The sequence below is a fragment of the Procambarus clarkii genome, chromosome 15 (assembly GCF_040958095.1).
Source record: "Procambarus clarkii isolate CNS0578487 chromosome 15, FALCON_Pclarkii_2.0, whole genome shotgun sequence".
Lineage (NCBI taxonomy): Eukaryota > Metazoa > Arthropoda > Malacostraca > Decapoda > Cambaridae > Procambarus > Procambarus clarkii.
In genome coordinates this window covers 7,114,943-7,139,459 of record NC_091164.1, presented here as the reverse complement: position 1 = coordinate 7,139,459, position 24,517 = coordinate 7,114,943, and the positions used below count along the sequence as shown (strand labels likewise).

Genomic DNA, 24,517 nt, shown 5'->3' with positions numbered 1-24,517 from the left:
CCACACAGTCACCACACAGTCACAACACAGTCACCACACAGTCACCACACAGTCACAACACAGTCACCACACAGTCACCACACAGTCACCACACAGTCACCCCACAGTCACCACACAGTCACCACACAGTCACCACACAGTCACCACAGTCACCACACAGTCACCACAGTCACCACACAGTCACCACACAGTCACCACACAGTCACCACACAGTCACCACACAGTCACCACACAGTCACCACACAGTCACCACAGTCACCACACAGTCACCCCACAGTCACCACACAGTCACCACACAGTCACCACACAGTCACCACAGTCACCACACAGTCACCCCACAGTCACCACACAGTCACCACACAGTCACTACACAGTCACCACACAGTCACCACACAGTCACCACACAGTCACCACACAGTCACCACACAGTCACCCCACAGTCACCACACAGTCACCACACAGTCACCACACAGTCACCACACAGTCACCCCACAGTCACCACACAGTCACCACACAGTCACCACAGTCACCCCACAGTCACCACACAGTCACCACAGTCACCACACAGTCACCACACAGTCACCACAGTCACCACACAGTCACCACACAGTCACCACACAGTCACCACACAGTCACCACACAGTCACCCCACAGTCACCACACAGTCACCACAGTCACCACACAGTCACCACACAGTCACCACACAGTCACCACACAGTCACCACACAGTCACCACACAGTCACCACAGTCACCCCACAGTCACCACACAGTCACCACACAGTCACCACACAGTCACCACAGTCACCACACAGTCACCACACAGTCACCACACAGTCACCACACAGTCACCCCACAGTCACCACACAGTCACCACACAGTCACCACACAGTCACCACAGTCACCACACAGTCACCACACAGTCACCACACAGTCACCACACAGTCACCACACAGTCACCACAGTCACCACACAGTCACCACAGTCACCACACAGTCACCACACAGTCACCACACAGTCACCACACAGTCACCACAGTCACCACACAGTCACCACACAGTCACAACACAGTCACCACAGTCACCACACAGTCACCACACAGTCACCACACAGTCACCACACAGTCACCACACAGTCACAACACAGTCACCCCACAGTCACCACACAGTCACCACAGTCACAACACAGTCACCACACAGTCACAACACAGTCACCACACAGTCACCACACAGTCATTACAGTCACCACACAGTCACCACACAGTCACCACACAGTCACAACACAGTCACAACACAGTCACCACACAGTCACCACACAGTCACCACACAGTCACCACAGTCATCATACAGTCACCACAAAGTTACCACACAGTCACCACACAGTCACCACACAGTCATTACAGTCTCCACAGTCACCACAGTCACCACAGTCATCATACAGTCACCACAGTCATCATACAGTCACCACAGTCACCACACAGTCACCACAGTCACCACAGTCATCATACAGTCACCACAGTCACCACACAGTCACCACAGTCACCACAGTCACCACACAGTCACCACACAAGTCACCCTCAGTCACAACAGTCACCACACAGTCACCACAGTCATCATACAGTCACCACAGAGTCACCACACAGTCGCCACACAGTCACCACACAGTCACCACACAGTCACCACACAGTCACCACAGTCACCACACAGTCACCACAGTCACCACACAGTCACCACAGTCACCACACAATCACCACAGTCACCACACAGTCACCACACAGTCACCACAGTCACCACACAGTCACCACACAGTCACCACAGTCACCACACAGGCACCACAGTCACCACACAGTCACCACACAGTCACCACACAGTCACCACACAGTCACCACAGTCACCACACAGTCACCACACAGGCACCACACAGTCACCACACAGTCACCACAGTCACCACACAGTCACCAGTCACCCCACAGTCACCACACAGTCACCACAGTCACCACACAGTCACCACAGTCACCACACAGGCACCACAGTCACCACACAGTCACCACAGTCACCCCACAGTCACCACACAGTCACCACACAGTCACCACACAGTCACCACACAGTCACCACAGTCACCACACAGTCACCACACAGGCACCACACAGTCACCACACAGGCACCACAGTCACCACAGTCACCACACAGTCACCACACAGTCACCACACAGTCACCACACAGTCACCACACAGTCACCACACAGGCACCACACAGGCACCACACAGTCACCACACAGGCACCACAGTCACCACAGTCACCACACAGTCACCACACAGTCACCACACAGTCACCACACAGTCACCACACAGTCACCACACAGGCACCACAGTCACCACACAGGCACCACAGTCACCACACAGTCACCACACAGTCACCACACAGGCACCACACAGGCACCACAGTCACCACACAGTCACCACACAGGCACCACAGTCACCACACAGTCACCACAGTCACCACACAGTCATCACACAGTCACCACAGTCCCCACACAGTCACCACACAGTCACCACACAGGCCCCACAGTCACCACACAGTCACCACAGTCACCACACAGTCACCACACAATCACCACAGTCACCACACAGTCACCACACAGGCACCACAGTCACCACACAGTCACCACACAGCACCACACAGTCACCACACAGGCTCCACAGTCACCACACAGTCACCACACATGGCACCACAGTCACCACACAGTCACCACAGTCACCACACAGTCATCACACAGTCACCACAGTCCCCACACAGTCACCACAGTCACCACAGTCACCACACAGTCACCACACAGTCACCACACAGGCACCACACAGGCACCACAGTCACCACACAGTCACCACAGTCACCACACAGTCATCACACAGTCACCACAGTCCCCACACAGTCACCACACAGTCACCACACAGGCACCACAGTCACCACACAGGCACCACAGTCACCACAGTCACCACACAGTCACCACACAGTCACCACACAGTCACCACACAGGCACCACAGTCACCACACAGTCACCACACAGGCACCACAGCCACCACAGTCACCACACAGTCACCACACAGGCACCACAGTCACCACACAGTCACCACACAGTCACCACACAGTCACCACACAGGCACCACAGCCACCACAGTCACCACACAGTCACCACACAGGCACCACAGTCACCACACAGTCACCTCACAGTCACCACACAGGCACCACAGTCACCACACAGTCACCACACAGTCACCACACAGGCACCACAGTCACCACACAGGCACCTCACAGTCACCACACAGGCACCACAGTCACCACACAGTCACCTCACAGTCACCACACAGGCACCACAGTCACCACACAGTCACCACACAGTCACCACACAGTCACCACACAGGCACCACAGTCACCACACAGTCACCTCACAGTCACCACACAGGCACCACAGTCACCACACAGTCACTTCACAGTCACCACACAGGCACCACACAGGCACCACAGCCACCACAGTCACCACACAGTCACCACACAGGCACCACAGTCACCACACAGGCACCACACAGTCACCACACAGTCACTTCACAGTCACCACACAGGCACCACACAGGCACCACAGCCACCACAGTCACCACACAGTCACCACACAGGCACCACAGTCACCACACAGGCACCACAGCCACCACAGTCACCACACAGTCACCACACAGGCACCACAGCCACCACAGTCACCACACAGTCACCACACAGGCACCACAGTCACCACACAGTCACCTCACAGTCACCACACAGGCACCACAGTCACCACACAGTCACTTCACAGTCACCACACAGGCACCACAGTCACCACACAGTCACCACACAGTCACCACACAGGCACCACAGTCACCACACAGTCACCACACAGTCACCACACAGTCACCACAGTCACCACACAGTCACCTCACAGTCACCACACAGTCACCACACAGGCACCACAGTCACCACACAGTCACTTCACAGTCACCACACAGGCACCACAGTCATCACACAGGCACCACAGTCACCACACAGGCACCACAGCCACCACACAGTCATCACACAGTCACCACACAGTCACCACACAGTCACCACACAGTCACCACACAGTCACCACACAGTCACTACACAGTCACCACACAGTCACCTCACCACACAGTCACCACACAGTCACCACAGTCACCACACAGTCACCTCACCATACAGTCACCACACAGTCACTACACAGTCACTACACAGTCACTACACAGTCACCACACAGTCACCTCACCACACAGTCACCACACAGTCACCACACCACACATTCACCACACAGACACTAGAGTCACCACACAGTCACCACACAGTCACCGCACAGTCACCACACAGTCACCACACAGTCACCTCACCACACAGTCACCACACAGTCACCACACAGTCACTACACAGTCACCACACAGTCACCACAGTCACCACACAGTCACCACACAGTCACCTCACCACACAGTCACCACACAGTCACCACACAGTCACTACACAGTCACCACACAGTCACCTCACCACACAGTCACCACACAGTCACCTCACCACACATTCACCACACAGACACTAGAGTCACCACACAGTCACTACACAGTCACCACACAGTCACTACACAGTCACCTCACAGTCACCACACAGTCACCACACAGTCACCACACAGTCACTAGAGTCACCACACAGTCACCTCACCACACAGTCACCACACAGTCACTAGAGTCACCACACAGTCACTAGAGTCACCACGCAGTCACTACACAGTCACCACAGAGTCACTAGAGTCACCACACAGTCACCAAACAGGCACCACACAGTCACCACACAGTCACCACACAGTCACTACACAGTCACCACACAGTCACCTCACCACACAGTCACCACACATTCACCACACAGTCACTAGAGTCACCACACAGTCACTAGAGTCACCACACAGTCACTACACAGTCACCACACAGCCACCTCACAGTCACCACACAGTCACCCCACCACACAGTCACCACACAGTCACCCCACCACACAGTCACTAGAGTCACCACACAGTCAGCACAGTCACCACACAGTCACCACACAGTCACCTCACCACTCACACACCTGACTCTGTACTCAGCATCGAACAAGCGTCAGGAAATGAACCCTGGAACGAGAGATCCGCTAAAAAGCACTGGGAGTTGTGCGCTCAAATATCATCATTCATTTCGTACACTGTCGTTCTGTTGACTCACCCTCACAGTGCAATGCCTGAACATTTCTGAAACAAATCCTTGCTTTCTGAGCGAATCACTAGAGGGCCTCCGTCAAGGGAAGGAGATTTGCTGTCAAGGTTTCTTCTGAGACGTTGTCGCACCTGGCCGCTAAACACTTGGTGCTTAAGGGACAAAAATGCCTTGGCGATAAGAATGGCTGAGACAGTGTGTGTATTGTGTGTGTAGTCACCTAGTTTTATTCACCAAGTTGTTCTTGCGGGGTTGAGCTCTGCTCTTTCGGCCCGCCTCTCAACTGTCAATCAATTAACTGTAACTTGCTTCTAACTAATTTTTTCCCACATACACACACCCAGGAAGCAGTGTCTGTTGTGTGTGTGTGTGTGTGTGTGTGTGTGTGTGTGTGTGTGTGTGTAATTACCTCAGTAATTACCTAAGTGTAGTTACAGGATGAGAGCTACGCTCGTGGTGTCCCGTCTTCCCAGCACTCTTTGTCATATAACGCTTTGAAACTACTGACGGTCTTGGCCTCCACCACCTTCTCCCCTAACTTGTTCCAACCGTCTACCACTCTGTTTGCGAAAGTGAATTTTCTTATATTTCTTCGGCATCTGTGTTTAGCTAGTTTATATCTATGACCTCTTGTTCTATGACCGTGTGTGTGTGTGTGTATGTGTGTGTGTGTTTGTGTGTTGTGTGTGTGTATGAGACGCACGCAAACTCACACATACACAGACACACACACACACATACACACCTAACTAGGTAAGTGTGTTAGGAGTGTGTGTGTGTTACTCTATCTCTGACACAAGAGTCAGAGAGAGAGAAAGACCTAAGGTTGATATTACGCCAGACCTGTCTCGTGAAGCCCATATCAAGAGGATAACATCAGCGGCATATGCCTAGGTTGGCCAGCATAAGAACGGCATTCAGAAACTTGTGTAAGGAATCATTCAGAACTTTGTATACCACAAATGTCAGACCAATCCTGGAGTATGCGGCTGCAGCATGGAGTCCATATCTAGTCAAGCACAAGACTAAACTGGAGAAGGTTCAAAGGTTTGCCACCAGACTATTACCCGAGCTGAGAGGTATGAGCTACGAGGAGAGACTACGGGAGTTAAACCTCACGTTGCTGAAAGACAGAAGAGTTAGGGGTGGTGTTACGGCCCTATTGGGTCGCAACTGGGTTCTTTCTCTGATGTTATTAGAGTTTGGGTATCCGGCCCCAAGTTAGTAGTGGCTTTCAAGGGGTGTGTTCCGTAACGCAAGTAAATTAAAGGGGGAGGGATACAAAGGCACTAAACTTAAATATATTATTACACCACCACCATAAATAAATATATAACCCGTCACACGTAGTTACTATAACTACACTTATGTACAATAACTTCTTCTTTTTCCGAAGACTCAGGATGTTTCATGGTGCTCAAGACGAGTAGCCCTGGTTCTCTTCTTGTGGCTTCACGATGAATCCTTAGATTCCCTAGGCGACTCTACCCTGGCCACAGGCCAGCCAAATCACAGTCCCACTGGGTGCACCGTCGTGGAGGCCTTCAACCACAAATCCAGCCTGTAGCTGGCAGGTTCCAATCAGCTACGCTGCGTAGGCCACTCCACGACCGATACTAGGGTTGCGGCCCTAGACAGGAGCCTCGTGTGATTCCGCTGATCACTCTCCTCTTGCTACACCCCAGTGGCTAGTCTTCTCCACCAGTCAGCCCCGGGTACGACAATTCCAGGTTCTGCCACGTCACAGGCAGGCTAACACAACGGTGTTCATCCGGGGGGTGACTCACAGCTTCTGCAGCAAACACGTGGAGATACTATGGCTGCCTTGGGTAGACTGCCCACCGTCCGATTCAGCAGTCCCAGGTCGACTCTGTAATCAGACACGTCATTAGTACTAGGGACACCCTAGGGCACCTCACAGGCTTAGACACAAACGCCCACCTATCTACTCCATAGATGGCGTTGCTGTCTAAGCGTCACCTCACCAGAGGTCAGCAGTGGCTACGTTACTAGCTGATCAAGACGGGAAACCAGCCCCTGTGGCCGGTATATCGGTATATCGACGCTAGATGGCGTCGTCCATCTGGAGGGGGTTTCGGGAGCAGACTGGCAGATGGCGTGGACGTCACTGCTCCGTGCTACGACGCTGGGCTCGGGTCCGTAACAGGTGGACATAATCACCACATACAAAATTCTCAAAGGCATTGATAGGGTAGATAAGGACATGCTATTTAATCCAAGGGGCACACGCACTAGAGGACACAGGTTGAAATTGAGTGCCCAAATGAGCCACATAGATATTAGAAAGAACTTTTTTAGTGTCAGAGTGGTTGACAAATGGAATGCATTAGGAAGTGATGTGGTGGAGGCTGAATCCATACACAGTTTCAAGTGTAGATATGATAGAGCCCAGTAGGCTCAAGAACCTGTACACCAGTTGATTGACAGTTGAGAGGCGGTACCAAAGAGCCAGAGCTCAACGTCCGCAATCATAAATAGGTGAGGTACTGTATGTTTCATCTGATGCCTCTGTTCACCCAACAGTAAACAAATACCTGGAAGTTTCCGTTGTGGGCTGTATCCTGGGGATGTGTGTGTGTGAGAGAGATAAACATACAGACATATCAAAATAGGTTAAGACTGAGGACAATAGACCCAGAGCTAGAGACACGAGGATGAAGAACTCTCTGGTCGATCCTGCAGGAACAAACAGGTAAATAATTACGTTACGAACCTTGTCCTCCGGAGAGAGATTTTCCTAAAGACAAGCTTTGTAACTAGTTAAAACGAGAGAAAATTATATAAAAACAATAAGGGGTACTTTTCCTTGAAAGAAACCTGCAGCTGGGAGGTCGTGCGTTGTTGATATTACTCCGCCGAGGAAACTAGTACCGAGAGTTGGTGATTTATGGTGAACTATTTATATATTGTATGGGAATATTTTGTGAAGGAAAAGTGGACTCTATATTTTATAGAAGCTATATAGGGAGCATGGTTAAATGAGTCATTATAGAGCTGGACTAGGAAGGTTGAGAGACTGAGTATCAAGGGGCGAGTGACATGGTGTTGTATCTAACTCTCGTCAGCGATGCTAGTGTATCCGTCGCCAAGGTTTATATTTCAACATTGACGCTCTCTAGCGGTAAATTGAAGCCACGGTATATAAAAAGATCCACCAGTAGGCCTTAAGGTAGGACAATTTAATAAAAAACATATCGCCAGAGTAAATAGCATGACACAACTACACTATAATATAATATGACCAGATTTCAGGACATAATAAAGCAAAAAATAAGAATTAATCTCCACTAGCTGATGACTAAGACCACACAATTAATCATTAGATGGTTTATAAGATACCTTATCTATACAGAACATTAAACACCATTTAAGTACAATTAACGAAAATCTTCCTCAGACCGCACCAATCACAATCACACTATCACAGTTGTGGGAGTGTACACGAACAAGGGGACACAGGTGGAGACTGAGTACTCCCATGAGCCACAGGGACGTTAGAAAGAACTTTTTGCAGTGTCAGAGTAGTTAACAGGTGGAATGCATTAGGCAGTGATGTGGTGGAGGCTGACTCCATACACAGTTTCAAGTGTAGATATGACAGAGCCCAGTTGGCTCAGGAATCTGTACATCAGTTGATTGGCGGTTGAGAGGCGGGACTAAATAGCCAGAGCTAAATCCCCGCAAGCAAAACTAAGTGAGTACAACTAGGTGAGTACAACTACTGACTCCCCATGCTTGCATGCACACAAACAAGCACTTCTCACACAATATAGCCAGAACACGTCTGCCAAAAACTGTTACAGATACTCTGACATGTGGAGATAATCACTCCCAAACATGTATGAGCATAAATATGTAATTACAATTACATTCTAGAAAATAACTCAGTAAAAAAGAATTTCATATTAAAAAAATTATGCGGCTCATACACCACCGCTCTGATTCTCACACCAACTGGACCTGTCCACTGGACAGGTCCACTGGACAGGTCCACTGGACAGGTCCACCGGACAGGTCCACCGGACAGGTCCACTGGACAGGTCCACTGGAAAGGTTCACTGGACAGGTCCACTGGACAGGTCCACTGGACAGGTCCACTGGACAGGTCCACTGGACAGGTCCACCGGACAGGTCCACTGGACAGGTCCACTGGAAAGGTCCACTGGACAGGTCCACTGGACAGGTCCACCGGACAGGTCCACCGGACAGGTCCACTGGACAGGTCCACTGGAAAGGTCCACTGGACAGGTCCACTGGACAGGTCCACTGGACAGGTCCACTGGACAGGTCCACTGGACAGGTCCACCGGACAGGTCCACTGGACAGGTCCACTGGAAAGGTCCACTGGACAGGTCCACTGGACAGGTCCACTGGACAGGTCCACTGGACAGGTCCACTGGAAAGGTCCACTGGACAGGTCCACTGGACAGGTCCACTGGACAGGTCCACTGGAAAGGTCAACTGAAAAGGTCAACTGGAAAGGTCCACTGGAAAGGTCAACTGGAAAGGTCCACTGAAAAGGTCCACTGAAAAGGTCAACTGGACAGGTCCACTGGACAGGTCCACTGGACAGGTCCACTGGAAAGGTCCACTGGACAGGTCCACTGGACAGGTCCACTGGAAAGGTCCACTGGAAAGGTCCACTGGACAGGTCCACTGGACAGGTCCACTGGAAAGGTCCACTGGAAAGGTCCACTGGAAAGGTCCACCGGACAGGTCCACCGGACAGGTCCACTGGACACACACATACATCATCCCTCATACAATTGAATACACTATGATACAATATACTACACTGTCATCACTGACACACGTCGGCGTGATGCAAAATATATAAAAAATATATATATATATATATATATATATACGCAACAGAAATAATGATATGCAAATTTCATCCCATAATTAAACTGAGGTGTGATGAATATATAATTGATGCATATATTAATTTCAGCCAGAATCAGGTAATTACGTGGTTCGTAACAGATGGAGTGGAGGCCATCTTCCCCTGAGTGAGAAGATGTCGGGGTGTGGGGGGCGATCCATTGACGTTTTGTGGGTTATATCCAGCCAGATATCCACATTAGCCTTCATGTTGTAGCTATTCACGTTGTAAGACTTTGAAGGGTAAATTGAAGTTATACCGAGTAGGTTACTTTGAGAGAGAGTCCAGATTTTCCAATATATATATTGGGAAATCTTTCTACACCAGACAGAACACGAAACAATGGGTATAATATTTTGTAAGTTAAAGGGAAGAATGGAAAGTAACTGCAAAGGGCCTATTGGCCCATATTTCTTGATGCTTCTATATTGGTGCGGAGTCTTTAAGTGGGTAGAATATAGTTGTGCATTAATTGGCTGTTGATTGCTGGTGTCGACTTCTTAATGTGTAGTGCCTCGCAGATATCAAGCCGCCTGCTATCGCTGTATCTATCGATGATTTCTGTGTTGTTTGCTAAGACTTCTCTGGCTGATGGTCTTGTTGTGGGAAGAGATTATATGTTCCTTAATGGAGCCCTGTTGCTTATGCATCGTTAATCGCCTGGAAAGAGATGTTGTTGTCTTGCCTATATACTGAATTCTTTGGGGCTTACAGTCCCCAAGTGGGCATTTGAAGGCATAGACGACATATCAATGCAATCGGAAACATTGAAGTGAAATCATAACATATTTAGTACAGCATGTTTTGATTTTACAGGCTAACAGATTCCGCAAAATTTTAAAGCACTCGCTGAAGAACTTTTGGAGATTAGCGATTTTGTACAAACGAACATTTATATTTTTATTTATATATAAAAATATATAAATATGAATAAAAAAAAAAAATATATATATATATATATATATATATATATATATATATATATATATATATATATATATATATATATATATATATATATATATATATATATATATATATATATATATATATATATATATATGTCGTACCTAATAGCCAGAACGCACTTCTCAGCCTACTATTCAAGGCCCGATTTGCCTAATAAGCCAAGTTTTCATGAATTAATGTTTTTTCGTCTACCTAACCTATCTAACCTAACCTAACCTAGCTTTTTTTGGCTACCTAACCTAACCTTACCTATAAATATAGGTTAGGTTAGGTTAGGTAGGGTTGGTTAGGTTCGGTCATATATCTACGTTAATTTTAACTCCAATAAAAAAAAATTGACCTCATACATAGAGAAAAGGGTTGCTTTATCATTTCATAAGAAAAAAATTATAGTAAATATATTAATTCAGGAAAACTTGGCTTATTAGGCAAATCGGGCCTTGAATAGTAGGCTGAGAAGTGAGTTCTGGCTACTAGGTACGACATATATATATATATATATATATATGTCGTACCTAGTAGCCAGAACTCACTTCTCAGCCTACTATTCAAGGCCCGATTTGCCTAATAAGCCAAGTTTTCCTGAATTAATATATTTTTTCTAATTTTTTTCTTATGAAATGATAAAGCAACCCTTTTCTCTACGTATGAGGTCAATTTTTTTTATTGGAGATAAAATTAACGTAGATATATGACCGAACCTAACCAACCCTACCTAACCTAACCTAACCTACATTTATAGGTAAGGTTAGGTTAGGTAGCCAAAAAAAGCTAGGTTAGGTTAGGTTAGGTAGGTTAGGTAGACGAAAAAACATTAATTCATGAAAACTTGGCTTATTAGGCAAATCGGGCCTTGAATAGTAGGCTGAGTAGTGCGTTCTGGCTATTAGGTACGACATATATATATATATATATATATATATATATATATATATATATATATATATATATATATATATATATGTCGTACCTAGTAGCCAGAACGTACTTCTCGGCTTACTATGCAAGGCCCGATTTGCCTAATAAGCCAAGTTTTCCAGAATTAATATATTTTCTCAATTTTTTTTCTTATGAAACGATAAAGCTACCCATTTCAATACGTATGAGGTCAATTTTTTTTTTTATTGGAGTTAAAAATAACGTAGATATATGACCGAACCTAACCAACCCTACCTAACCTATCTTTATAGGTTAGGTTAGGTTAGGTAGCCGAAAAAGTTAGGTTAGGTTAGGTTAGGTAGGTTAGATAGTCGAAAAACAATTAATTCATGAAAACTTGGCTTATTAGGCAAATCGGGCCTTGCATAGTAAAAACACACACACACACACACACACACACACATGTGTGTGTGTGTGTGTGTGTGTGTGTGTGTGTGTGTGTGTGTGTGTGTGTGTGTGTGTGTGTGTGTGTGTGTGTGTGTGTGTCTGTGTGTTTATTCACCTAGTTGTATTCACCTAGTTGTGTTTGCGGGGGTTGAGCTTTGCTCTTTCGGCCAGCCTCTCAACTGTCAATCTAACAGTTGCCTGTTGTTAGTTTTAAAAAGTAGTTTACTAACTACTATTTTTTCCAGCCCCCCACCCCCCCCCCCACACACACACATCAGGAAGCAGCCCGTAACAGCTGACTAACTTCCAGGTACCTATTCTGCTAGGTTACAGGGGCATCAGGGTGAAAGAAACTCTGCCCATTGTTTCTCGCCGGCGCCCGAATTGAACCCGCGACCACAGGATCCCGCGTCCAGCGTGCTGTCCGCTCAGCCACCGGCCGCTGTGTGTGTGTGTGTGTGTGTGTGTGTGTGTGTGTGTGTGTGTGTGTGTGTGTGTGTGTGTGTGTGTGCCAGACAATTTTGCCATAGATGTGGTTGATTTGTAAATCTATTATTGTTGGAGCAGAGTATTTAGGCTTACCATATTGCTGGGGTCCTTGGCGGAAGATAAATCATATTGGTGTGTAATATTAATGTGAATGATAATAATTAAGTTGTGAGCAGTTTCCTATTGAATATCTTATCTCGTGTATGTTTTATTCTGTAAATAGGTTTTTAGTTGGTTACTCTACTCAGAATGTTTCCCTGCTCCGGTTGCAAATTCTCCTGGCAAAACATGAGGGTTATCATCCATCATATTCCCTAGACAACTATGTAAAGAATCATTATAAGGGTAGAGACTCGGCCACACACGAGATTGTGTCATAGGGGCCAGGTCGTGCAACAACACCACAGTAAACATTAGTAAACAACAGCAACTTGTAAAAGACTTTTACAGAGGAAATAGTGTAAGATTATCACAGTTAAATGGAACGAGGAGTAACCATAAACAGAAGCCGTGAAAAATGCACTCTCTCTCTCTCTCTCTCTCTCTCTCTCTCTCTCTCTCTCTCTCTCTCTCTCTCTCTCTCTCTCTCTCTCTCTCTCTCTCTCTCTCTCTCTCTCTCTCTCTCTCTCTCTCTCTCTCTCTCTCTCTCTCTCTCTCTCTCTCTCTCTCTCTCTCTCTCTCTCTCTCTCTCTCTCTCTCTCTCTCTCTCTCTCGCTCTCTTTCTGCCTCTCTCTCTCTCTCTCTCTCTCTCTCTCTCTCTCTCTCTCTCTCTCTCTCTCTCTCTCTCTCTCTCTCTCTCTCTCTCTCTCTCTCTCTCTCTCTCTCTCTCTCTCTCGCTCTCTTTCTGCCTCTCTCTCTCTCTCTCTCTCTCTCTCTCTCTCTCTCTCTCTCTCTCTCTCTCTCTCTCTCTCTCTCTCTCTCTCTCTCTCTCTCTCTCTCTCTCTCTCTCTCTCTCTCTCTCTCTCTCTCTCTCTCTCTCTCTCTCTCTCTCTCTCGCTCTCTTTCTGCCTCTCTCTCTCTCTCTCTCTCTCTCTCTCTCTCTCTCTCTCTCTCTCTCTCTCTCTCTCTCTCTCTCTCTCTCTCTCTCTCTCGCTCTCTTTCTGCCTCTCTCTCTCTCTCTCTCTCTCTCTCTCTCTCTCTCTCTCTCTCTCTCTCTCTCTCTCTCTCTCTCTCTCTCTCTCTCTCTCTCTCTCTCTCTCTCTCTCTCTTTTCTTCTCAGTTCATTAAAGATTATTACCAAATGATTGTATCTTTCTGTATCGTAATTTATTATTTGTACATTAGTTATTTGATATATTGATATAAACAATTATTTATCAGGAGAAAGAACCTAACCAATACGAGTATATAATATTTGGAAGGGATGAGGATAAGTAGTTGGAACTGGACGGACGGAGAGGAATAATGCTCCACACACACACTTGAAGGGTCGGCTTATAAAGGCCGACCTGCAAGCAGCGAGGCAGCTACTCCACCATCCAGTCAACCGATGTTCTACATATTGATTGCAACAGTCTCCGTGGTGTAGTGGTAAGACACTCGCCTGGCGTTCCGCGAGCGCTTTGTCATGGGTTCGTATCCTGGCCGGGGAGGATTTACTGGGCGCAAATCCTTAACTGTAGCCTCTGTTTAACTCAACAGTAAAATGGGTACTTGGTTGTAACAACGATTCTTCGCGGCGGGGATCGTATTCCAGGGACCTGCCCGAAACGCTACGCGTACTAGTGGCTGTACAAGAATGTAACAACTCTTGTATATATCTCAAAAAAAAAAACAGTGCAATAATTAAATAATTACCATTAACGTTTTAAAACATTTGTTATAAATAGCTAAATCATAATGATGTAAAAGTTTTATTTAAAACTTAAGACTCCTGGTAGAAGAAGATTAACAAATTCTTAAAATCATGTTATTAAAACTGAATTTAAAACATAAACAAATGAAAAAATGTCGTTTTTAAAAGCAATAAAAACGAAAACATGTTTCCTGGATTATTCCTCAAATCCCTCCCCGGCCCCCTCCCTCTTGGTCCACAGTCCAACTTTCCTCAGCTGCACCCATCAGCACCTCACTTCTCCTCAGCTCTTTGGTCCTCAGCTCCCTGGTCCTAAGCTCCCTGGTCCTCAGCTCCCTGGTCCTAAGCTCTCTAGCCCTCAGCTCCCTGGTCCTCAGCTCCCTGGTTCTCAGCTCCCTGGCCCTCAGCTCACTAGCCCTCAGCTCCCTGGTCCTCAGCTCCCAGGTCCTCATCTCCCTGGCCCTCAGCTCCCTGGTTCTCAGCTCCCTGGTCCTCAGCTCCCTGGTCTTCACCTCCCTGGCCCTCAGCTCCCTGGTTCTCAGCTCCCTGGTCCTCAGCTCCCTGGTCCTCAACTCCCTGGTCCTCAGCTCCCTAGCCCTCAGCTCCCTGATCCTCAGCTCCCTGGTCCTCAGCTTCCTGGTCCTCAGCTTCCTGGTCCTCAGCTCCCTGGTCCTCAACTCTCTGGCCCTCAGCTCCCTGGTCCTCAGCTTCCAGGTCCTCAGCTTCCAGGTCCTCAGCTCCCTGGCCCTCAGCTCCCTGGCCCTCAGCTCCCTGGTCCTCAGCTCCCTGGTCCTCAGCTTCCTGGTCCTTAGCTCCCTGGTGCTCAGCTCCCTGATCCTCAGCTCCCTGGTCCTCAGCTTCCTGGTCCTCAGCTCCCTGGTCCTCAGCTCCCTGGTCCTCAGCTCCCTGGTCCTCAGCTCCCTGGTCCTCACCTCCCTGGTCCTCAGCTCCCTGGCCCTCAGCTCCCTGGCCCTCAGCTCTCTGGTCCTCAGCTCCCTGGCCCTCAGCCTCCTGGCCCTCAGCTCCCTGGCCCTCAGCTCCCTGGTTCTCAGCTCCCTGGTCCTCAGCTCCCTGGTCCTCAACTCCCTGGCCCTCAGCTCCCTGGTTCTCAGCTCCCTGGTCCTCAGCTCCCTGGTCCTTAGCTCCCTGGTCCTCAGCTCCCTGGCCCTCAGCTCCCTGGCCCTCAGCTCTCTGGTCCTCAGCTCCCTGGCCCTCAGCCTCCTGGCCCTCAGCTCCCTGGCCCTCAGCTCCCTGGTTCTCAGCTCCCTGGCCCTCAGCTCCCAGGTCCTCATCTCCCTGGCCCTCAGCTCCCTGGTTCTCAGCTCCCTGGTCCTCAGCTCCCTGGTCCTCAACTCCCTGGCCCTCAGCTCCCTAGCCCTCAGCTCCCTGATCCTCAGCTCCCTGGTCTTCAGCTTCCTGGTCCTCAGCTTCCTGGTCCTCAGCTCCCTGGTCCTGAACTCTCTGGCCCTCAGCTCCCTGGTCCTCAGCTTCCAGGTCCTCAGCTTCCAGGTCCTCAGCTCCCTGGCCCTCAGCTCCCTGGCCCTCAGCTCCCTGGTCCTCAGCTCCCTGGTCCTCAGCTTCCTGGTCCTTAGCTCCCTGGTGCTCAGCTCCCTGATCCTCAACTCCCTGGTCCTCAGCTTCCTGGTCCTCAGCTCCCTGATCCTCAGCTCTCTGGCCCTCAGCTCCCTGGTCCTCAGCTCCCTGGTCCTCAGCTTCCTGGTCCTTAGCTCCCTGGTGCTCAGCTCCCTGATCCTCAGCTCCCTGGTCCTCAGCTTCCTGGTCCTCAGCTCCCTGATCCTCAGCTCCCTGGTCCTCAGCTTCCTGGTCCTCAGCCTCCTGGCCCTCAGCTCCCTGGCCCTCAGCTCCCTGGTCCTCAACTCCCTGGTTCTCAGCTCCCTGGTCCTCAGCTCCCTGGCCCTCAGCTCCCTGGCCCTCAGCTCCCTGGCCCTCAGCTCATAGCTCCCCATCAGCCTTCTGCTGCCCCCCCAACTCCCTCCATCACACTACTCCTTCAGTCTTTCCCTCCCTCTTTTGTCCCACAGAAGGAGCCCCTCCTCTCAGCCCCTCACTTCTAAGCCTCTTCCCCCCTCCCCCTACTCATGTTTAATTAAAACCTAATTGTTATACATTCGTATACAGTCATATTCATATACAGTCATATTCACATATTCATATACAGTCATATACCTAGAGTACATATCGTTGTCAATCAACACATTCCCACAATAACTATGTTGTACATTCTATTTAGTAATTAAAACCAATGAATTTATGATGTGTGTATATTTGTACTTTTTAGAAACCTTTAATAATATTACATGTTGTTTGGGTTCATGTATAACCACCTATTAATGTTGTTCAGTGGCTTCCATGTACCCAGCAATGACTGAAAATACTAATATCAGCATAGAAAATAAACATGATATGTTTTATGACCTGAGAAGGATAATTATAGTTATATAATTCCAGTTATACAATTCCTCCTCTTCCAGAGGAGGCAAATTATATTTGTGTATTAAACTTGAAGATAATACCACCCTAGATATAATGGAGTGAATATTATACAAATATTATACTTTGAATTCTGAGCCATTAATTAATTGGAAAATAACATGTTATTTGGAAATTTCAAACATATTATGTGAGAGAACAACAGCAGGGAATAAGTTCACTATATTAAGTGTTATAGATGATATATCTAAAGAACCATCTGACTCCAAAATTGCTTCTGATATATTCCCAAAACGTCGCCAGAAATATATTCTATCAATATTAATAACTCAGAATTTTAAATTTTTAAGTGAAAAGAATGTTTTACAAATTGAGGAATTGGGTGCTCGTTTATTTGGTAAAGAAGCTTAAAAAAACTTTCAAAATATATGAGAAAAGTATAAATAGAAAATCTTCTGGATAAGTGTTTATTGATTTAGGGGTACGAGCCCTCGACAGCACAGCTTTCCGTGAATAATAAATTGTTAATAAATCAGCTTATTGATAATAAATCAACACGTAAAATTATTTATCAATGGTAAGCACCAGCATTCAATGTATCTCTGAACATATCTGTAACGACCCAATATCGACAGGTGAGTTAGGTGGAGTTTAACGAGTATATAAACCGGAAAATGTTTAATATCCCAACGTAATCCGATGTATTAGAGTGTTTACAGACTTCTAGTGTAACGTAGCCGTGTGTGGACACATTGTTTTGTAAAAAAAATGTGAAAGTATTTTCCTAAGATAACAAGATTTGGCTCGACTAATTAAATGGAAGAAAGTCATAACAAATGCAGTGGGAAGCTTTTGATAGTGGTGGGGAGATAGGATATCAGGTATGATAGTAGCAGTCTTTGGTGCTAATGCAGTATTGGCATAAACAATATGTTTGGTATTAGAGAAACTTTCCCATATGCATTCTCTAATTTAAGAAACAAAAAGAGGGTGAAAATAGTATTAAATGTTAAAGCATATTACAAGATATAATAAAGTAAAATATGCAGGCAGGAGTGTTGATGATAAATTGTGACAATATTGGAACGGAGCGCGGGAAAAGATAGATGAGCCGCCAACACACTGAGTGAGAGAGAGAGAGCGCCTCTGACAAGACCTCTTCTTGGGGTCGTGTAGAGATCCCTCATTCCTACGGTTGTAGTTGCAACCCTATCCTCATTATATACCTTAGTATTCCGTCTTTAAGTTGCTGTTGTGCCTGGCGTGAGATAGGGTGGGATGTGTTAATTATAAGTGGATAACTTATGCAACGGCCCACGGTAGAGGCGGCCATGTTTGAACATGCCAGCACAGATAGTGTAACATGCGGCTATGAATATCAACATTAATTATGGGCTGTTAAATTAGTATGTTAATATTCAACGAATTTTTAAAAGTTAAATTTTGTAAAGTTTATAGATAGACAGATAGATAGATAGATAGATAGATAGACAGACAGAGATCATTTCAGTTACTTACACCATTGAAGCCTCGATGTTGCCACCTACCAGTGGCAGGTGGCTACAGGTGACGGATCTCCCAATCATGAACACTCCAGGTACAAGCCCTTGTGAACATGAACTGTGGCATGATATCCCACACTACATCACCGAGTGCCCAGTTATTAAACTCTTCAGACCCGCCGGCATGAGGTACCTGGAGCCTTGCAATTACTTTATTCACTCTCGTGTTCTTGATGATATCCTCATAATGTAGCCATAGTTTGCCAGTGCAGACTACTGAACACATGCCTCTGTATGACTAACTATCCAGCGTGATGGGGATTTTTAGCATCACGTAGATTGTTTTTTGACACACTCTGTACTCCTCTTCATATAGTCTAGAGCAGCTAGTTCCTGACACACTCTGTACTACACTTCATATAGTCTAGAGCAGCTGCACAAATGTTGATGTATTTAAATGTGTAAATAAAAAAAAAGTGCTTCAAAATATTCAATTTCCTGAATTGGAAAGAGAAAGAGAGTGGGAAGAGGTAGTTCAAGAGGGAAAAAAGAGGGGACAGGTGAGCATGAAGGTGGAGAGAGGAGAATGAGTGTGAGAAAGATGGGGAGCATGAGAGGTGAGAAACGAGAGGAGATTGTCAGAAAAAGTGGAGAGGTAAGAAAATGGGAAGAGAAGAGAGGGGAGGGAGAAAGATAGAGAGGGCAGATATGGGGATGAGAGAGAGAAAGTAGGAGATGTGGGCAGAAGGAGAAGAGAGGGATAGAGGAGGAGAGCGCGGGGAGGGGAGAGTATGAGAGAGAGAGGGAATGTGGTGATGTTGGGGCAGGGAGAAAGGGGGAGAAGGAGAAGACGGGGTTAGATGGTAAGGAGAAGAGGGAGATGAAGGAGGGATAGGGGAAGAAAGTTAATATAGGAGGGGACTCTGGTAGAGAGGAGAGAGAGTGAAGAGAGGAAAGTGGGAGAGAGAGAGACCAGGCCACAGGGAGCCCAATCTAGTAAATAAATACAATAAATTCTTAAGAGTAAAGAATAACAATCTTTACTTTGTTTCCTTAAACCTCTGAGTGTACAGAGATGTATGCAAACGCATCCATTTATCTATAAATTCTTTAAAGGGTATTAGTCTGAAGTTGGACAATATTTAGTCACTGCTAAATATCGGAAGGTGCTCATATAATATTTCGAACAGGAGACCAATTGAGTGTTGTTACCGCTGCGCTGATAATATTGGTTCACGCCCACTGCTTTCTCTTTCTTACACTACTTAGTGCAGTTTACGAGCTTCCTCTCTGATGATCTTACAGAAAGATGTTAATGAATTAGACCTAATGACGTTTCCACCTTAACTTATGATCCTGGATAAATGATTAGGTCTAATGTAAAGAACAAATTACTGGTAGGAACCTTCCAAAATAATAATAATAATTGTATTTGAAAACATTCAGTTGAAGATCTATACGGGCGGTTTGTCCGCTAGTTTACAGTGATGAGCTCAACCCTAATGATAACGCAGCCTCTGGTACTCTGCTGCTCATCTCTCTCCCTCTCTCGCTCTCTGGCTCTCTCTCTCTCTCTCTCTCGCTCGCTCGCTCGCTCTCTCTCTCTCGCTCGCTCTCTCCCTCTCTCTCTCTCTCTCTCTCTCTCTCTCTCTCTCTCTCTCTCTCTCTCTCTCTCTCTCTCTCTCTCTCTCTCTCTCTCTCTCTCTCTCTCTCTCTCTCTCTCTCTCTCTCTCTCTCTCTCTCTCTCGCTCGCTCTCTCTCTCTCGCTCGCTCTCTCTCTCTCTCTCTCTCTCTCTCTCTCTCTCTCTCTCTCTCTCTCTCTCTCTCTCTCTCTCTCTCTCTCTCTCTCTCTCTCTCTCTCTCTCTCTCTCTCTCTCTCTCTCTCGTCTCTCTCTCTCTCTCTCTCTCTCTCTCTCATCTGTTATGTCCTCGGCTGTCTTGTTGTCCTCCCTATGTTGTTTTTATGTCTTTTATTCTTGACTAATATGACGAACTAATACGGTAGACTTATAGTAAGTTAAATGTGGTGTGTATGTACCGCAGAGTTTTTCAAATAATATATTGAACAAAGACCATATTGGTGTTAGACGAGGCTGTGTCGGTGGTCAGCAGGACTGTGTCGGCCACAGCGCGCGTTGGAGGTTTATGGGTTGTATTGGTTTCTAATAGTAGTGATGGATTTGTTACCAGTGTTTAGGAAAAGTCAACCTTCCCTGGGTTGGGACTAAATTACGTACACTTTACTGCCAACTTTATTTTTTTAAGAAAATTTAGTTAAACTGCACTAAATGAACAAATCCACAAGGGCCGTGACGAGGATTCGAACCTGCGTCTGAGAGCATCCCAGACGCTGCCTTTATCGACTGAGCTGAGCTTTATCGACTATGTCGTAGCTCAGTCGATAAAGGCAGCGTCTGGGATGCTCTCAGACGTAGGTTCGAGTCCTCGTCACGGCCCTTGTGGATTTGTTCATTTGATGCATCACGCTATTGTGATTTCTGTGTGTAAAATTGCACTCTACAGAGGATACACTTTTTTATATATAAAAAAGGACAGAAGCTTAATTTTTGAGAGTTTATTCATAATTACTGGTATTCGGGTTCGATCCCCAGTGGAGGCGGAAACAAACGGGCAGAGTTTCTTTCACCCTGATACACCTATTCACCAAGCAGTAAATAGGTACTTAGGAGTTAGACAGCTGCTACGGGTTGCTTCCTGGGGATGTGTAACTAAAAGGAGGAGTGGTCAAGGACCGGGCCGCGGGGACGTTAAGCTCCGAAATCATCTCAATATAACCTCAAGAAGATAGATCCTATTGCAGTGTCTTGACAGACTCCCCAGAACATTAAATATAGAAGTCTCTCTCTTTTTATGAATATTTGAGTTATCATACCAAGAAATATTTTTCCAACCTACATCAGAATAGTTATAGTATAACTAAATGTTATTAATAGTTAGTAATAGTTATTTATCCAGATAAATTACAGAGTCGTTTTTTATAAATGGAAATACTGTTGGTAAATGGATTACATATAAAGATGTGCCACGTCATTAAGTGTTAACAGTGTGTAATAAGGCACATGTTCTGATGGCATTGTTACATATTAAAAGCACATTCCGAAACTTTATGTAAGAATATGTAAACACAGAGGCACAGAAGTCTCCTTCCTCTTGTTAAACACCCTTATCCCTTTCTTAGGACTCGAGCATTAGAATTTAAACATCAGTTTAAAATTTCAAAACAATTTACAATAATAGCCAGATCTTCCAATAGACTTGGTCTACGGACGCTAGAGATTTTATATATATAATTACATAAACCTCCGCTGAATTAAATTCCCTGGAACTTCCAGATTCCTTATAGACGTTCACGTTAATATCTGTTTCTTGGCGTGTCTTCTTATGATTAGTTTTCTTTCAATAATTTTTTCTTGCAGTCATTTTGGTGTTGTTCTGTTCTCTTTCTTCTGTTTGGTGTTGCTCTGTTCTCTCACTTCTGTTTGGTGTTGCTCTGTTCTCTTACTTCTGTTTGGTGTTGCTCTGTTCTCTTACTTCTGTTTGGTGTTGCTCTGTTCTCTTACTTCTGTTTGGTGCTGCACTGTTCTCTTACTTCTGTTTGGTGTTGCTCTGTTCTCTCACTTCTGTTTGGTGTTGCTCTGTTCTCTCACTTCTGTTTGGTGTTGCTCTGTTCTCTTACTTCTGTTTGGTGTTGCTCTGTTCTCTTACTTCTGTTTGGTGCTGCACTGTTCTCTCACTTCTGTTTGGTGCTGCCCTCTTTCATGGAGAACACGACGAAACATAAATGACTCTGCCTCAGCCATCGTGGAAACATAGAGACTGGTAAGATTCAATAGGCCTATTGGCCTATGGAACTTACAGGCATATGGAACACTCCCCCCCCCCCCCCCCCGTGTAGACAAGGACCAGACCATACCTGGATGGTTCCGCCTCAGGCGCCGCCGCCGCTGAGAATTATGGAGCAATAAGAACGTAACAGGTTGTGCCAACTCACGCCCAGCTGATTACTTGCTGAGTTGTGGAGGAAATGTAGGAAATGGATAGAGGAGGAGGAGGAGGAGGAAGAGGAAGGAAGGAGGATAAAGAAGGAGATGAAAGGATTGAGGGACGAGTAGGAGGAGAAGCCTGAATTAATGGGAAGAGTTATACATAGGAAGACACAGAAGAAGACAAATGATAGAAAGGAGGAGGGCAAATGACAGATAGGAAGAGGATAGATTGAGAAGAAAGGAAAATTACAAGATAGGAGGAAGAAGAGAAGTACTAAGTTTATAGAAGAGGATACGAATGACAGACTGGAGAAAGTGGAATAAGAATAGAAGCGAAACAGGGAGATAAGCAGTAGAAATAGAGGAGTGGAGTAAAAAAAGAGACAAAGACATAGGAGAGAAGCAAAAACAACTGAAAAAGTGAATGGAATCTCAAACGCAATAAAAAAAAACAGAAATTAAATAAACTAGAGGAAGGAAAATATGCAGAAAGGGAGGAGAGAAAAAAAGAGACACTTAAGTGATAATCCTTGAGAGGAACCTCATCAAGTGTTAGCAATAGAGGTGAAGGATGAGGGCGAGAGTGGAGACTGTAAAGACCAGAGACTGACAGACACACATTCACACGGCGAGAGAAAGACATTCATACACACGCCAAATTATGTCAAGATAAAGTGCCAACGGAAATAAAAAAATACGCGCTTCATTTAATTCTTAATTCCCCATTTACCCCTGACATGCACAAGGGACTATTTTTTGGTTAACAAACTGAGGTTCACACAGCACCATGCTGCTGCTGCTCACTAGTTCCGTACGGAGGATTACATTGTGAGAGTCAGGAGGTAGCTGAGAGTTCATCGAACTTCCTCATCTCACAGGATGGTAAATCCTTCATAGTCTGCAGAGAAACTGTGATGATACAGTGGTCTACTAGGCTGCATTAGCACACCCTGGGGTAGATGAGAGGCTGGTCTACTTGGCTACACTAGCACACTCTGGGTAGATGAGAGTCTGGTCTACTTGGCTACACTAGCACACTCTGGGTAGATGAGAGTCTGGTCTACTAGGCTACACTAGCAAACTCTTGGTAGATGAGAGTCTGGTCTACTAGGCTACACTAGCACACTCTTGGTAGATGAGTCTAATCTACTAGGCTACACTAACACACTCTTGGTAGATGAGAGTCTGGTCTACTAGGCTACACTAGCACACTCTTGGTAGATGAGTCTAATCTACTAGGCTACACTAACACACTCTGGGTAGATGAGAGTCTGGTCTACTAGGCTACACTAGCACACTCTGGGTAGACGAGGTGTGAGAGACCCCTGCCAGTGTGTGGCTGGCTCGACTGTGGTGAGGGTGATGAGTCTGTGTCTCCTGCTGTTACTTAGTGTTGCTAAGAGTAAGAAACCTACACGACCAGGGAGACAACACGACCAGGACGACAACACGACCAGGACGACAACACGACCAGGGAGACAACACGACCAGGGAGACAACACGACCAGGGAGGCAACACGACCAGAACGACAACACGACCAGGGAGACAACACGACCAGGGAGACAACACGACCAGGGAGACAACACGACCAGGGAGACAACACGACCGGGGAGGCAACACGACCAGGGAGACAACACGACCAGGGAGACAACACGACCAGGGAGACAACACGACCAGGGAGACAACACGACCAGGGAGACAACACGACCAGGGAGACAACACGACCAGGGAGACAACACGACCAGGGAGACAACACGACCAGGGAGACAACACGACCAGGGAGACAACACGACCAGGGAGGCAA

At 46.7% G+C, this 24,517-nt stretch overlaps 1 protein-coding gene across 1 annotated transcript in view; it reads left to right on the top strand.

Moving 5' to 3' along the window:
- Nucleotides 1-16,711, top strand: part of LOC138364860 (uncharacterized) — a 38,189-nt gene extending 21,478 nt beyond the window's left edge. Inside the window, exon 4 of the mRNA XM_069324842.1 lies at nucleotides 15,055-16,711. Within this exon, the coding sequence (XP_069180943.1) occupies nucleotides 15,055-16,711 (1,657 nt within the window). The remainder of the gene's footprint in view (nucleotides 1-15,054) is intronic.
- Nucleotides 16,712-24,517: the final 7,806 nt, after the last annotated feature.